The sequence below is a fragment of the Theobroma cacao genome, chromosome 1 (assembly GCF_000208745.1).
Source record: "Theobroma cacao cultivar B97-61/B2 chromosome 1, Criollo_cocoa_genome_V2, whole genome shotgun sequence".
Classification (NCBI taxonomy): domain Eukaryota; kingdom Viridiplantae; phylum Streptophyta; class Magnoliopsida; order Malvales; family Malvaceae; genus Theobroma; species Theobroma cacao.
In genome coordinates this window covers 33,454,931-33,473,045 of record NC_030850.1, presented here as the reverse complement: position 1 = coordinate 33,473,045, position 18,115 = coordinate 33,454,931, and the positions used below count along the sequence as shown (strand labels likewise).

The 18,115-nt window shown below is 33.1% G+C and overlaps 2 protein-coding genes across 2 annotated transcripts; both read right to left on the bottom strand.

The window, feature by feature from the left end:
* LOC18613948 (myb-related protein 308) lies at positions 3,736-5,192 on the bottom strand. Its single transcript, XM_007051442.2, has 2 exons — positions 4,815-5,192; positions 3,736-4,695 (listed from the first exon to the last, which is right to left on the bottom strand). The coding sequence occupies exons 1-2, from the start codon at positions 4,945-4,947 to the stop codon at positions 3,965-3,967; spliced, it is 864 nt and encodes a 287-aa protein (XP_007051504.1). The 5' UTR covers positions 4,948-5,192; the 3' UTR covers positions 3,736-3,964.
* LOC18613947 (WD repeat-containing protein 44) lies at positions 11,572-17,369 on the bottom strand. Its single transcript, XM_007051439.2, has 8 exons — positions 17,036-17,369; positions 15,359-16,621; positions 15,199-15,289; positions 14,894-15,051; positions 14,752-14,803; positions 13,979-14,058; positions 13,776-13,869; positions 11,572-13,233 (listed from the first exon to the last, which is right to left on the bottom strand). Exons 2-8 carry the CDS (start codon positions 16,535-16,537, stop codon positions 12,626-12,628), a joined length of 2,262 nt encoding a protein of 753 aa, XP_007051501.2. The 5' UTR covers positions 16,538-16,621; positions 17,036-17,369; the 3' UTR covers positions 11,572-12,625.

Here is an 18,115-nt window from a genome sequence, read left to right as displayed (position 1 = left end):
TGTGAAAGCAACGTCTAAGTGTTTTCCTTTCCAAGTGATGTTCCCCCCACCTCAGTAATAAGTTGCCAATCAACTTGTTCTCCAAACTCGTAAACATACCATTCATGTTGATGTCGTCCTCTTTTGTTTGTTCTCTTTCCACACAATTATATCGAGGCGAATTTTCAAAAGATTTTTGTCATTTAACAGTTCTAGACGTAACTACTGTTACCTATAAGAAAAGGGAAGAAATTTTGAAATCCTTTCTTCCTCACAGGATCGAATGCTTCTCTTTTCCTTCTCGTGGAGGTGATATTGGGACTTTTTCAAGTGCAAAATTGCATAGAGAGAGGGAGAAAAAAAAAAGGATAGATCAAACTTTGGAATTTCATCCTTACCTAAAAGAGATAATAACCATTAAATTTGTTATCGATGATAAGTGGATACATGTACTGCCATGGCATGAATAAGTATGAAAGTCTTGGAAGTCTTGAGGTTCAGAAAATGGCTTTAGCTATTGTGGCTATGTATAGATATACTTATACCAACATGATTGCAACATGAATGCCTGCCATCATGAATCCAATCAGGGGCGGAGCTAGTTAATTTTTTTTAAAGGGGTCAAAGGTTGAGAAGAATAAAAGTTAAAAATTTTTAAAATTAATATTTTAAATTTAACCATTAATAATCAAAAGATTTATAATAAATAATAATTTTATATAATTGATAAATCATAAGAAATAAAAAGAAAAAAATTATAATAGTGCTCTAAGAAAGTTTCCATCAACGATGGTAATATCTTTATTAATATAAACAATTAAATTATCTGTAAGAAATTTATCATTCATTTTGTTTTAGAGTCTTGTTTTTCTCAATATAAACGATTAAAAATTAATGTAGTCAACATCTAATATTTTTATTTTATTATATTCAAGCTTATAATACTAAATATTAAACTATAATGTATAAAATATAAATAGTTAAATACGACATACAGAATTAATAATTTCTTCTTATACTCAAGATAATTTTCTTTCAACTAAATATAAAACATAGAACACATTAAAAATATATACTCATGATAATTTTTTTTATATAATTAGGATTAATAAAAAATAATATATTGGTGAAATTTTAAACAATAACAAATAATGCAACGCTAGAACTTATATTTAAGAATTACATATACAATAATTCTTTAATTTTTAAAAATTAAAATCATTAAAAATAAAATCCACATAATAAAAAAAAAAAGAAAAACATGACAAGTAGAAAATAGAACCTATATAACAAAAAAAAAAATATAGTTGATGATTCATAAAAATTTAGAAAAGAAAATCTATAGAAACTTAAAACATATGAACAAATAGAATANATAAATAAAAAAAATTAAATAAAAATTTTATCTCTTTATAATTTCATAATATAAGAACAGAAAAGAAAAGAGAAAAAGATGGGTAGAGAAATTCAAAAAATTAAAAAAAATTAAGAAATTGAACAAAATTGAATGAAATATTATTTTATTATTTTTAATTATATTTATTATTTAAAAAATCACAAAAAAAATATATAATATTTAAAAATTTTCAAAAATTTTGGGGGGCATGGTCCCCTTATTACAAAGGGACGCTCCGGCCCTGAATCCAATGCAACTTGATTACTTTCAAGTCTTTTTCCGGAGCAGGGATGGCAGCCAAATGTTAATTATTCATCAGTACTCGTCAGTCGTTTGCATTCTTTGCCACGGCATTGCAATTTCTACAAGCTCGTTACTTGTTTCTATCCCGGCCTCTTGTTTAGTTTTAGGTGGTTTGCCATGTGTTTACTCCACTTGCTTTACGTTCGTTTTCATATTTATTCTCAAGACAACAAGCTTCCAACCAAGAAATTCATTTTAGGAATTAATTGAAAGTTTCTCTTTATAAATCGTAACACAACTTCATAACCTTTTTGAAATAGAATGATTACTTCCACATGTAAAGTTGCTCTTTAGAGTTGTTGTTGCAAATAAACTTCAACTTTTCGAGTTTATATAAACCAAAAGACAATTATTACCCATTTTAATTCTACTTGCAAAAAATAAGTACTGCTCATTTTTAGTATGTAAAGACATAAGTATATATGCCTTTCAAGATAAAAGACATAAGTATTAATGATAAAGAGCACGTGCATTGGTAGGTGTTTTAATATTAAGCTAATCAATTACAATGATGCTTTTATTTTCCTTAACAAGTTTAAAGAAATATTCTTATTTTTAGTATGCTGGTGCTTCTTTTGACCTATTAGAATTATGTTTTATAAAAAAAATGCAAGATTTTTTATTTGAAAAAAAAAAATTTTGATTTAATTCTTTGACTTTAGTACATACACCTATCGTTAAGCGAAATAATTACATAATGTAAAGCAGGAGAGATTTAATTCTTGCTCTTGACTTACAAAGTGTCCAAAGTTTGTGAATGAGTGTTTTTTTTTAAATGACTCAATGTCAAATCTTATAAATATTAGTTTTAATTTATACATGTATGTTTTTATATGCATGCATCATTAGTACTGGTGTTGATTTATTACTTACGTGACAATTACAATTTTTCTTTAAGAGAAAATATCAAGTTTAGATTTATTACTTACGTGACAATTACAATTTTTCTTTAAGAGAAAATATCAAGTTTAGATCATTCCTTGCAACAAATGCAATTTAGAGAAATATGCAAGAAAACTTTTCATGCATTTAGACATTTCAAGGTAGAGAGATTTTATTAAAGCACAAAAACAAATGACTTAAAGATGAAATAGTAAACAAGTCATTACTATATATACAGTGCATGTGCATATACTTTTCGATAGTCTAGTTTAATTAGTATACTTTATTGAGATAGTCTATAGTCTTTACTTCTAGCTACATTAGAATATCAAATTCTAAGAAGATTAAGATAAGACTCTTGTATTTAGCCTCATAAAATGATCATAAGGGATTAAAGAAAATTATTAAGTTAAAAGAGAAGTTAGTGAGTATCTAAATTTAAAAAGAGTGATTTTGGTGTAAATAGAATAAGATTAGTGTGATTTTTTTTTTTAATAAATTTGTTTCTGTTGCTGTATGAGTAGACATAGTCATCAAAAATCAAATCACGTAAATTTATTATGTTTTTGTGGATGTGTTTGATTTTTTTTTTTTAATTCTATTGATTATATAAGATTTTGAATGACTTTTTTGAGATTATTTTCTTATTTTCACAATATTTCCACGTTACATTCGCCAGTTGAGTTTATTTCTTTCTCTTCCCTGATTGTGACCATTACTTCCACCTCCATCAGCATCTCACTAATTTAGTGAAAAAAAAAAGTCCAAAATCTTTTAATAGTGCAATTTCCGTCTCATGTTTTTCAAAAGAAAATTAACCAACATTTGTTTTTCCTTACAACATAAAAGTAGAACACCTTTCATTTATTCTGTACAAATGATTAATTATTATTATTATTTTTTCATCGAAGAAAGAGATTCAAAAATTTTTTTAAATAAAAAATTATATACTAATTAACGAATCAAACATTGAAGTGCGTACAACAACTGATTAATTATAACTCAGGAAAGGTGAAAAGTTTGCCCAAGAGAGACCTTTCCGGTGGAGAATTAGACAACGGACCCAGATTTTGGGAAGTGACTTGGGGATGGGAATTTTCGAGCTTTTATGATGTCAATAAAAAAGTTACAGGTCTGGCGTGGTCTGCCCATTACCATGCAACTTGTCATTTCTATTTTACAAAACTATATAGTAGTATTTATAAACTTCTACCCCACATATTACACAACTAATAATATTTGGATATTTAACGAAATGTTCCAGTTTTCGTAGTACTTTGGCTAGAAGGTAAGCACGTGAAAGCTAAGAGTCAACTTCAACCAACTTTATTGGGAGAAAAGACAATAAACCATTTGACATGCACACACAAAAGACCATCCGACTTTTCTCTTTTGTTCTTTTGCTCAGATCAATAATGATTCAGCGAAAGAATCCAACTGCACTTGATCATCGTTTGTCTTCAGAAGCTGGAGATACTCTTCGTAAAGCTTCTCGAGAGAATTATCGTCATCACTTGCTGGTACATGAGACTGGCACTCGAAATCTGAACCGTTAACAAAACCATGATCATCATAAGCAGCAAGAAATCCGGTCCCATTTTCATCATCGTTGACATTATCTGACCAAGGTCCTTGTACAACCTCTGTACCCAATCCTCCCTCTCCTCCTTGGCTTGAAGACACCGTGCTAAACGTATTACATTGGTCAAAGCTGTCGTTTCTTGGTAAAGAGAAAGAAGTTACTCTAACGGGCTTAGGGAGATGGACTTTGGGCTTTTCTGGCTCAACCTTTGCGCCTTTGCCCTTGCTATTGTTCTGCTTCTTGTTGCTGTTGCCTCTGCTGCTTTTTCTCTTCTTCACTTGTTGAACTGCGGGCTCTGATAGTTTCTTGTGGGTGTTAGGGTCAGTCCCTTGGCTTAGAAGTCTTTTACTCAGATGGGTGTTCCAGTAATTTTTAATCTCGTTATCGGTTCGACCAGGAAGCCTGCCGGCAATGAGTGACCACCGATTGCCGAGGAGGGAATGTAATCTGATGATAAGATCATCCTCATCGGGAGTTATATTCCCTCTCTTTATATCTGGTCTTAAATAGTTCATCCATCTGAGCCTGCAACTCTTTCCACACCTAAGAAGCCCTGCAAAACCATTAACAAACAATGAAGAAAAAAAAAACCTTGACATACCCCAAAATTTGGCAAGAAAAAACAAAATCATGCTTCTAGGGAAGTGTCTTAATTAAGTTGAAATGAATTACCGGCTTTCTTAGGAAGTGATCTCCAGTGACCGTCACCATGAGCTTGAATGTACTTGACAAGCAATGTGTCTTCTCTAGGAGTCCAGGGACCTCTATGCAACCCAACTTTAGAACAACAAGGAGCCCTTCCCATCCCTCTTTCTCTCAAAATTTACTCTTCGTTTGCTCTCACGTATGTGGTATACTAGTACTCAAGTAAACTCAACTGATGATCACAGATTCTCTCTCTCTCTCTCTCTCTCTCTCTCTCTCTCTCTCTCTCAGATTCCAAGCATTGAAATATATGAGCGAGATTAAAGGAAAAAAATGAGAGTAAGAAAGGCAGAGAAAAGGATGTAGAGAGACTGATGCTCTAAGGAGCACAACTACCGAAAGCTCTGGCTTCGCCTTTTAAAACAGTTAAAAAGACATGAATTTATATGACTTAATTTTTTCATTCCTTTATTTTTTTAATTAACAAAAAAAATGTCTTTGCTTTTTGTTTTTTCCTTTATAATTGGGATTTGCTTTTGGTTGTAAAGGGTGGGGTTACAGTCCAGGAGGCGTTGGTCTACAACTCTACCATATACAATTAACGTGACCAAAATTATAGTATTTTTGTCAATATTTCCACGTGTAACTCAACGACCCTTCTCCGCTATCTGCCCTTCTTACCCCTCATTCGCATTTTATACCAAACGAGACTGCCTCGCACTAGATTGCTACATGGCTGCTCAATTACGGCCGTCCATCACGTGGAAAGTGTACGGTCAAAACCTTCCCATTCCAAATTATTCATGCCCGTCATTTTTTTTATATAAATAATTAATTTTCAATGTAGTACGTAGTATGATCATGGTGGAGTATTATTCCTTTTCTCAGTTTTAGGGCCAAGACTAAGCGTCAATGGAAACTAAACTTAACACCTCTCTCTTCACCATCTTCTGATCAATGGAAACATGATAATCAAGTTTAAGGTCCATATTAATTTATTGAATGAAGCTATTATATTGCCTAAATTTTTTATTTATGTTTATATAAGCTATTGCTAGTCTTCTTTTCTTTTGGTCTACACTGCTACTACTTAGTTGTGCCTTTCCCTTCTTCCTTTTGTTTCTTTCATATAGAAAATTCCAAAAACTTCTATTTGTTCTCGAAAAAAGAAAGTTTCCCTTTAAAATAGATAGTGAGATCCTAATTCATACAATCTGGCACTTCACTACACCACTGGACATAAATACTATCAGCAACTGTTAGAATAAAAGTTCGTGATTCAGGGAAAACTCAAGACCCTTTATTAATTTAATGGCACGTTCCGTATGGGGAATAGCTAAGCCATTTTTCCTTTATTTTTTTGTGTGATTGGTTTTTGAGGTGGGGAATAGCCATTCTTAGTAATGGCTATTATCCAAAATCTTGATTTAGTCATTTCCCACCTCTCCCATATTAATGGCTATTCCATGACTATGGGAATAGAATAAAAAATTTATTAGACAAAAATCTCTCTATTTATTGTAAATAATTACAATCTATAAATAAAAAATAACAAGAAATTAAAACAAAAAATATATTAATAATTTAAAAATAATTAATTAATGTTTAAATTTTTAATGAAAATACAAGTAGAGAAAAAATAAAAAGAAATTGAAATAAAAATTATATTAATAATTTAATAATAAATTATTAATATTTTAAAATTTTAAAGAAAATAAAATTAAAAGATTAAAAAAGGAAAAATATTATTGAATTATAATAATGAATAATTTTGTCTAGTTACTAAATTATAATAAAGAGTAATTTTATCATTTTATCATTTATTCTTTAACTATTCTAAACCTATTCCTACCAATCAAATTTCAGAATGAGTTATAATAACAATTCCTACCCTTTCTAAAAAAAAAAAAAAATTCTACCTTATTTCATTTCATTCCATAAACTAAATAACATAATAACCATTTTATTCTATTTTTATATAATAATTATTTTATTTTATTTTATTCCATTTTATGTATGGAATGTGTCATAAGGGTTTTAGTTTAGGTATAATAAGAAAAGCTATTTAGATAAGATACTGGTGCACTAACCATTGGAATTGAAAGGACTTACGACTTTATATAGGATGATCAGTCCACCACCATTGACAAGTCCTTATTGGTTTTCCTTGTAGGAAAAAAGTCCGTACAATAATTTTAAGTTTTTGAATGTTGTTGGTGAAAGATTCATTCAGAGGTATGAAAGTTAGGAGAGGGAACGAATTAGGCATGGCGATTTATGACGACGATCACCTATTCCACTTCGGGATCTATAGCTGGCTTTATAGCCGGCGGTTTGTAGATTGCACGACAGTGCATAATGAAACTCAAAATTTTGTGAAATATATTAAAATACCAATTCAAACAAAAATCTTCAAATCTTGTCCGACATCTCTATCATAATATTACGTCACGAGTTTTTTAAATTTTAGAGTATAAAAGTTAAAATTTTTTATTAAAATATAAAATTAGACAAGTGATATAAAATTATAAAATAACACATCAATCGAAACATGTAGTGAAGCTAAAAAAACTTCTATTCACAAATTTAATTTTTCTTAAATTCTCAAATACTTGACTCATTAATTCATGAATAATCCCCTTACCTAAAAGTAGGGTTCAAATTTCCATATCTCAATTAGAAAAAGAAATTTAACTTTTCTCATGAATAACCTAACTTTTTATAATCAGAAAAGGATTATATATAGTAATTAATTACTATAATATATTTGTATCCAATCATTATTAAGCTACCAGAGAGGAATTATTATAACACTAGATTTCATAATTTACGTACCACAATTGGTTATAATTTAATGTTTCCGATTTGCTTTTTTTCACCTTGTCAAAACCTTTTACAATGTAAAGTAAAATCATGTTGAATTAAATCTCCAGTCTGCATATTTTTAATTCTCCGCCTACTAGGATTATTTTTTTTTTACTTGCAGATAATTTAGGTATATCTTGACTTAGAATGATGTAATTAATTTCTATTTTATTCCCTAATATCAAAAAAAAAAAAGCAACTTGAGAAAATACGTCCTACTATTTACTTTTATATACTAAAACACGTTTTTGCATTTTGTTTTTCAACGTAAAGAGCCAGAATTTTCTAGGGCTGTTTTGAATTATAGGGAATGAGATAAAAATTTTATCCCAAAATTATAATCAAACATTCATTTATCTACTTAGCAGACATGAAGCATATACATACAAGGCTTAATCTTATTTATGGTCTAATTCTAATTAACAAACATGATTGTAGTATAACTTTAATTAGATATTATAGTTTAATTAATTAACAATATTGTATTATATCTCTAATTAAATAATTTGTATAATTAATTATCTTAACATCTAAAAAGTTTCAAAAGATTTATTTATATCAAAATATATAGTTCAATCTTCTTAATTGTGTATCTTATTAATATAATCAACAAGTTAATTATGGGATATGCATAAAGTGGACCGACTGGTTTGCATAATAAAAAAATATTAAATATAGATGCATGCAAATATTAATCAAGTAAAATGCCTCGAAACCTCAAAACTTTTAAATCCCAAGAACTTAATTGGCTTGTTTTTTTTTTTTTTTTTTGCACATGGAAAGCCTCTCCTTCTCCATATCTTAATGAATCACATGGGACCATATCACGTAATTGTTGCAAACGATCAAATCATTCTACGAATTTCCATCTAAAAGTTGACAAAAAACCATTGGTCACAGTTTCATAATTTATATGCTGTAATTAGAATCCCAAGATATATATATATATATATATATATTTATGTATGGAGAGAGAGAGAGAGAGAGAGAGAGAGAGAGTGTAGAGGAGGGGAGAGATTAGAAGGAAAGACGAAGGAGAAAAGAAAAACGTGCGTGCATGGAAATATATTCTAGATAAGTTAAATATCATATGAAATGGAACTGTTGGAGCGCTAGCTTAATTGTTGCACTAATTAAATGCTACGTGTCTCGTAGCTAGTGTCTAACTCTAATTCATTGTCGTTAATTATATAGGAGGGAATTCTTTATCTCTTTTGTTTATACGTATGGAACGGGAAGATCCCAATTGATACTTTGAATCAGACATTGAGTGCGTGACATTGCTGCAGAGGATTTCTTTTCTTTTGTTTTTTTCCTCAGAGGGTTGAGGCCAAGTTGTCTGCAGCTCAACTCTCTGCAAACAGCAAAAGCAGTGAAGAAGCACCTAAGAAGCATGTGCAATTTTGCTTATTAAAAGAGACTGTTCGCCCAGGATGAGGATTTATGGCCACATATATGTCTTCCTTGTCGTCTTGAGATTGGTGTTTTCTTAATTTCTTTTCACTAAAAAAAAAATTATTCTGCACATTGAAAGATTGGGGTTTGTACATGGAAGTAATTGCGGTTTGTAACTGCTAGTCAAGCCAAAGAAATGGGAGACAGGAGGAATCCAACAGCCAAGTGCTCGTTTCCCGTTGACCAAGTTGCTATATACCACGCAAACATGATTCTTGGTGAGTATATCACGTGGTGGAGACTGGAGAGCTAAGGTTTTGAGAGTACTTTGGTAAATGCTTCCTCTTTTTCTCTCTCTCTGTGTCTAGCCAAATAAAGATTAAATACACACCTGCAAAACTAAAGAAAAATAAAAAAAAGTGCTCACTCACCTTGTGATATGCTTAACCAATCACCACACATTAAAAATAACCAAACATGAGTTTATGTTGAAATCTGCCTTTTCTTCAAAGCTACCAGGAAACCCGGCACACATTCAGAATTCGCCAAACTTTTTTTACTTGATTTCGGAATTCGGTGAGGACTGAGGACAAAGCGAGCATTAATTAACAGCTTCACAAAGAGCCAGTGAAGTTCTCAATGCGGACTCTAATTGCCAATTAGAATGATGCATCTAAAGTGATGTTTGATATTTTACAATACAATGTAATTATAAATAATGTGATTGCAAGTAATGTGATTATAGAGAAAATAACATTACAGTATTTGATATACAAACAAAATAATAATTAAAATACAGGAAAAATAACATTGAAGCATTTGGTTTACAAGTACTTTGTTGAAAATGTAATGTTAATTTTTAAAATTATCCTTATTTATTAAAATACAAGTTTAATATACTTGTATTTTTTATTATTAATTTTTATATAATATCATCTCTTAAATATATTTTAATGTCATATATTTTATTTTTATTTTTATTATAAAATTATTATTTTNCTATATTATATAAATTGTAATTTTTTGTATTTATTTTTTTAATTTTTAATTCTTATATTATATATTTTATTTTAATTATAATATTAAAAAATATTTTTAATAAAGCAATAAAGTTGAAGAGTTTTAAATATTTTTAATAACATTGTATGGTGTAATATAATGTGATTGCATTGATTTTGGACTGTAATTACATTACACCCCTTGATTATAATATAATTATATTACAGTGATCTATTACAAAATAAATATTATAATATAATTTAATTAAATATATTGTAAAGAATGTGTTCCTATTTTTCTTATACCCAACATTACCTAAATTCAATCAAAGCATTTAGTTATATAGAAGAGGGCATCCAAGAAAAGTCAAGGCCTTAATTACTCGGAGGGCGGTTGGTGAAGCAGGGCCATGTCGCAAATTCCTTCCTCTTGAAGTTCCAAATATCTTGGACAGTGTAAAATCTCGTGTTATGGCAAGCATTATAGACAATGGACTAGAGCGATTACTAATATACTTTCACTTCCAAGAAAAGAAGAGTGTTAACTTCCTTTCCTCCCTTGACCCTTTTGCTGTAAAGCAATGGGACTAGCACTATTACTAGTTTACTTTCACTTGCAAGAAACACAGCAAGAAAAAAGAATTACCCCACTAGTGTAGCTATAAAGTTGTATGAGGAGTTTTTGCGTTGTGAACAAGTAATAAGTATCACCGGTCCACTTGTTTAGCCCAAAAACGTTGGTAATATATTTGTGGGACATTTTAACTGTAGAGATTTGTGATGCTTGAACTGTTGAACCTCAACGCACAACTGATTGGTCATCAGACACTGAAAGCATGGCCAAATCCAGCAGCCAACGACAACTGCAGCCTTTGATTTAAATCAGCAGCAGGGCTAGCTATCGGCCTAGGCCTCTTGCAGTCCTAGAAGATCGGTTGTTATATCCGAATCAATTCTCTGCGACTCATATCAATCATTTAATGGCCACCGATGTATAGGAAAATCCTTTGTTTTTTTTTCCCCTTGAGGGATGAGAGTAGGTGTTCATGCCATCCTCATGTACTGTTATCCTGTTACTGTTTAATAAGCCAAAACGCCTTTTGGTCTGTGACCACAATCATTTCATTCCCTACTAAAAGGCCCTGCCCCTCCGCATTGTCTACCTATATTGTTTAGAAGAACCAATGCAGTTTTATTGCTCTGCTTATGTTTGGCTCCAAAACCAATTTAAGTAGTCGATGATTTATTGACGAAGTAAATATTTATTATTACAGAAGTTGTTTTCTGCTTCTTTTCTCGTCTTTTGCTAAGGGAAGAAGACTATTGGTTAATTGGGTTAAGGGCGCATGAGCATGAGGTCAACGCGGCCAACTATCACCACAAACAAAAGGGGAAATATATTGATGCCCTTTCAAATCTAATACTTCTTATTTTGATATCAAGGGTAAACCATCAAAGCCCAAAAGTACATTTGCTACTCAAATTTAATGCATTTTACAGAAATTGTACAAATTCTGCCACCCTAGTAACTCAGTCTCAAATAATGTAATTATTTTTTTCATTTTCACATAAGTATACTACACTTGTAATCATACATCGGATCCTTTTTCAAAAAAAAAAAAAAAGATTCTGATCCTCTATATGCAAATTTTTCTTTTCTATAATCAACCCTTGCAATTGGTTCCAAGGGTATCATAAATTAAATACAAAGCTTGCGAATTAATTATGACAACTAAGATTTTACCTGGCATCACATGGGGTTGAGGCTCACAAGGCAACCTTTTGTAGACCAAATAACTCTTCCAGGTAGAACACAAAAGACTTGGCTTAGTGGCACTAGAACAACAATCCAAATGCAGCTTATCACTGGAAAGTGGAAATTGACCGACCAGTCATTTGACAATGACCCCATCCACTCAGAGGATGCAAACAGCCGCCAGAATGGTCCAAAGCTCTTACTGCACCATGGCTGCCAATCATTCAACTACCAAAAAATCATGAAAAGAAAAGGGCCCCACCTTTTTTTTCCAGAGTAACTCCTGACCACCTGCTACAATTTTCCTCCTTATGCACTCTAAAAGATGAGTCTCCAAAAGACCCCACAAAACATCTCCAGTTGTACTGCAATATACAAAACCTCAAATGGGACTCCATGGCATGACCGTCTAATTTAGATTTTCAATTTTAACAAATTAAAGAATGGTATCTTTAAACTGGATATTTGATCCAGTTAGATACAACCGGCCACTTCTTGACATCCGGCTTAACTAAAGCACAGGAAAAGAATGTTGACTACAACTATGATTTGATTCCACTATAACACACCTGAGAACCTTGGCCGGCCTGCTAAAGAAAAGGGATGGCTTTGACATCAGATCAGAATACATGTATTCCATTCAACACCATGTCCTGATATCGATGTGGATGTACCTTAAACCCAGTTATACACAAACGGGAAATCAACCAAGCATCAATCATTTTAGCCCCATGTCTGAACAGACAAAAGCTTCAAGGTATGTGATGTAACCCTTGTTTTGCCAAAATCAAACAGCAAAATTTGGAAGTCATCTCCTCAATAAGCTAAAGGTGGATTGGAAATCCATAATTTTGGAACGATCTGATCCGTCCATCCCAGCCAGCAGTTACAATTACAAGGCCCCATGCGTTAGAAGAACCAAGTGCACTGTGGCAAGATGTCTTAAGCAACTTGTACTGAGATTTACACATTGCAGAAGATACTACCAATGAGTTTGGCGGAGGAAGCTTTTCCTCTGGCCAGGTTGCAGTACCTTTGGGCAAAGATTCTAAAAAAAATCCATGGCCCAGTGAAAAACGTTCAGAAGATGAGAATGGCAATTTGTGTTGAGAGCTCTCACCCAACTCAGATTGCAATGCCCCAGTATATTCATTGCACCTCCATGAGCTAGAAAAAACTCTTGGTGATGGTGACGTTCCTGATGTCTTGGAGAAAATAGAGTTTCTAGATGTCATCCCACACCAAGGTATTGCAACTGATGCATTGTTCGAGAAAAATCGTTCACAAGACCAGTTGTTCTTTGCTTGGGGTACTGATCTGTCCTGGCTAATGTAGTTCCACACATAGACATTAGAATCCTCACTCGCAGAAACAATGCGCATCCCATCTGAGGTGAATGATGCAGATATCTGGCTCCCTGCATTACGCAGGCCTGTAGATAGAGAAGGCAATTCAAGAGAGAGAACAGAGTCATATAGCTGAGAGTTTAAACCAAATAACAGTGTGTTTAGATTGAGCATAAAGAGTAGGATAAGTGCAGAGTTCGAGAACAGATTATTCTAATTTTATTATCTTTGATCATGATCCATTTTTGTTCTTCAAAATATATTTAGAAATGGTTTCAAATCAGGATACAATGGTAATAATGAATTCTATACCCTCTCCCCTTTCCCAGCCGAACCTTTACTCCTATACTACCTTCAATCCATTTACTCCACTCTCCTTTCCCATCAGACTCCAAAAAGGGGGGGAAAACTTTATATAATAAAAATTTCAAGAAACATTCTCTCAAAACAACTATGAATTTGGTACTTCAAACTTCGATCAATGTTTGCTATATCTCCTTGTTGCATCACTTATTTTCCGTGTCAGTGAATCATTATTCATTAGCACAATTCCAATTAATTACAAATCTACCAAAGTGGCAACGGGCTTGGATTTGATATGAATTAAACCAAACAAACAAGTACCTACCTCGAAATTTGCAAACCACATCAACACCATGGAGGATTCGGACTTGTGAATCAGCAGATGTGACCATCAATTTATCTGGGTCCCCAGGTGAAAACTACAGAAGAAAATCCCTTTCTTTTTAACTTTCAAGTGCTTGGAAGCTCACTTGAGAACATAGATATTTGAAAAGCAGAAAAAAGAAAAACAGATGGAATGGTGAACACCTGAAATCCCGTTATCCTACTGCATGGTGACTTCTTCTTACTCTGTAAACATATTTGAGCATTAAGTTGCAGATGGTTATCTGTTTCATGTAAGCAGACCAGTTAGTGTTTGTCAAAAAAATAACTTTTATAAAGGCATCTATTATAGGTTCAGTAGAGAACATTTGGAGTTTGAACATAAATAATGTAAATCACCAGTCAATACTACCATGCTGCCATCATAAGAGCAAAAAAATACAGATTAAATAAATTGGAAACAAAAATGAGACAATAAGGGTCCCCTGAAAAGCCAGAGAAGGGATTTGGAAAGGAGAATTCACCAACATTCCCCTTGAAATTGCAACAGTAAATTCTAGTTTATCAATTACCAAATTTAATGGATACATTTTCAGCCAAGGTTTAATTCATTCAACAAAAATAAAACCAAGTTTCATTAGCAGACAGCAGACAATGTTTTCCTTTGCTCTTGATCTGTGTGGGCCCTCTAAACTTATAAGTTTCTAGACACAGATAGATTGTTTTATAGAAACGAATAAACATCAATCTTTTTAATTTCTTACAGCCAAGCACTATTCTGATGATATCCTCACAACATTCTATTTCAATGTATTGAACATGGTCAAATTTAAGACGAATGTGATAACAGTCAAAGCCACTGCTAAACAAAGAGTAAAGTTTTCCAGATCCTCAAATATATCATATTACATTACCAGAGATATTTTTGAACAATACAAAAGTTTTTCATACAAGGGACTAGGAAAATAAAGATATACCTGAAGCATCATAAAAGCGGCAATTGCCAGTCATTGAACCAATAACTGCACCCTGCAGAGAAAAGGAATTAATGAACTGAAAAATCATTGTATTTAGAGACCTGATTGCTAAATAAATTAGCTAAGAAAAGCTCCAGCGAACCTTTCCATCAGGACGATAACACACAGCTGTGACAATATCTGTCACGTCAGTCCAATCAACAACATGGCAACCAGGAATTGCCCAGATGCGCACTTTCCCATCTATGGAACCACTTACGAAGTAATCATCATCCACAGGATTAAACTGAACGCATGTCACTGTATCACAGAGCAATTACCAATAAGTATATCAAACAATTATAATGATACAAATCACAATGTCCAAGGCGATTGCTCACCTTAGTAGACATGCCTATAACAAAAAATAAGATACAATAAACTCGAGCATGGGTTGAACCATATTACCATAATTATTGTGGGAAAATACTTTTTGGCATTGATCATATCCGACTTGCCACAAGCGAACTGTCTTATCAACAGAGGACGATAGAACATGCTGCAATACATAAATTTTAATTACAAACCCAAATAAATTCTAGCAAATTGTTTCATAGCAATTACTGACCTTATTCCTTGACCATGAGAGATCCAGGACCTCACCACAATGCCCATGGAACTCATGGATAGGTTTCTCCGAAATTTGAAAAACTTTACGGGGGAAAATGACACAAGCTGAGTCCGAATTTTTCTTCACACTCTTCAATTTACCTTTTTTCTCTTTGTCCGCATGAAGAGGAACTAATTCAGAAAAGTTATTTTCTGCGTAGACATATGAAGGATTGACATCATGAATGTCAGAATTCCCTGATCTTTCAGACTCCACAACTTGCCACACACGCACAATACCATCTTCCCCTGCACTTGCAAGATACTGACCATCCGGGCTAAATTTCATTGTTAAGATTGAACCCTCATGGGCTTGTATATCTTGCCACATATAAAGAGCAGAGAACTCCTTCAACCGTTTCTTGTAAGATCTAACTCGAACCTTTTGAATCCTAGCCTCTAAATTTGGATAACAATCATTGGATATCATTCGAGAAGCCTCAACCTGCCTATCAACAATGCAAGCAACAGCACCTAATCGCCTAAGCCATCCCCTTTTTCCCTGCTTTCTTTCTGGCCCTAAATTGGAAACCTCTTTGAATTCTCGACACATTGCTTGTTGAACTAGAGGGGATAAGCCAAGCCTCCTTTCAAACTCATCAATGGTAAGCAAATGATTAGAACCTACTTCCCGCAGTCTCCTGAACATGCCATCCTGACTAAGTTCATCCATGATGAACTCCGTCCCATCATCCAAATTCTTAATCCTACATGTGAAATTATCATCCAATGCCCCATCTGACAACTCCCTGGCATCACTTGACCAACAAGACATGGAAGACTGACTTGATGAAAAACCATCATCAAAACTTGACGATCCTAAGACCGCTCCACTCTTCTCCATAACTCTATCAGTCTCCACTTCAATTTCATCACAACACATGTTTGAGGGACCTTCCCTGACAGCCTGACCTACACTTAAACCCATCCATTTTAGAAATTTATCACGTCGTTCACGAATGCTGCTGAGGTTCTTAATCCAAATTTCAAATCCAAAGTTAGCCGGCATTGAATTAACAGATGCAGCACACTCAGAATCAGAATTCTCGGGACAATCGGATCCTGAATCAGACACAGAGGTGATGTCTTCACGGGTGTCAAAGAATTGATCTTCCTCTTCACTTAAACTCCCCATCATTAACTCACCAGTTCAACCCATGAAAACTCACCCTCCCACCTAAATTGTCTTCTCACAAAAACCCTAGGCAATGTTCTAACTTCCCTAAAAGGATAACATGAGAAACACACAAAACATCAAAAACCCACAAAAAGAAGAAAGAAAAAAAAACATAAATTCAGTTCATTTTTAGAACTATAAAACTACAACCCAGAAAACCAGATCCCAGTTAAAACCCACTGAAACTAATAAGATAATATAAAGAGGAACGGCTTTACGCCAAAACTCAAATCTCAAAACAATTGCAAACAACAGATCAGTGCAAAGTGAAAAAGAGCAATTGAGAGGAGACATTAAAATGATAAGACAAATAAGTAAATGATAAACAACTAACTATGAATGAATAGATAAACAAGAATGGTGTCTTTCTTTTTCTTTCTTTTACATCAATAAAAAATGCATAAAACAAAGAAAAGAGAAAGAAACAAAAAAGTGATTTAGTGGGTAGGGTTTGGGCACCTGGGGTTTTTGATGAAAAGTCCGTCAAGCCTACGATAACGCTTATTCATATCTCATCATCACCTTGACACCTTCCCATGGGGAATTCCAGTTCCTTCTCTCTCTCCCTCTTTCTATGGAGAGAACAAAGTGTGCTTTAAAAAACACGAAAATAAATGGAAAGTAGGTTAGTAAAAAAAGGTGGGAAAAAAAAAAGGCGGAAAATCTCGAGAGGAGTGAAAACGGGTGGCCCGTGGCCCGAGAAACGAGATTTGGAGAGTCGAGCAGTGTTGCTGAGCTGCCCTGCCCGTAATATTTCCCCTTCTGACTCAGTGACCTTTGCTTTTTCAGTGTTTTAATTACAAATTAACCTCTAATTATCACTTCATCACGCCTTTGTTTTAGAGCTTTTTTTTCTTTTCTTCTCAGTTGAATGCCAGAAGCCTGCACGTGTGCAATTGCAGCATATAATAATTGTTTGTCATTTTTTGAAAGGGGAGACCTTTTTTTTCTCTTTAAGTAATGAAAATTCAATGTCAAGTCATTATGGATTAATTGGGAAAAAAAGTTAAAATTTATTGCTTGGGCAAAACTGTTAAGTTGAACTATTTGAATGGTATTTTCTTTGGTTTTACTGTGAATTTAAGTTGTCTTTAATCTTATAAACATTGTACGTGGATTTATGTTTTCCTTTTTTGGCATAGTGCGGCCAGGACAGATAGTACGGACATGATCTGGTAAGGCAATGGACAATTCCAAGCAGAGGGAGATGAGGAGAGTTTGGGTTCAATTCAATGTAAACACAGCTGTTACAAAAATCTAGGCTGGAAGTTTGGCCTCTGGATTTTCGGCAGAAGATCAGATGAGGCGGCTGTGTGCTTTGTCTGCTGTCGTTGGTACCTCCCCTACTTTTCTTTGTACTTCCTACCAATATAAACTAGCTCTTGGGGCGTTTGTTAACATCTTTATCTTATCTTTATTCAAATTAAAATGGTCAATGATCATAGTTGTAGCTGCTTAAAACGACAATTTCATGACTATTCCCTTTTCCCTGTCTTTTCACAAGAAAATCAACTGTAATTCTGTTTTTATCAGTTTTAA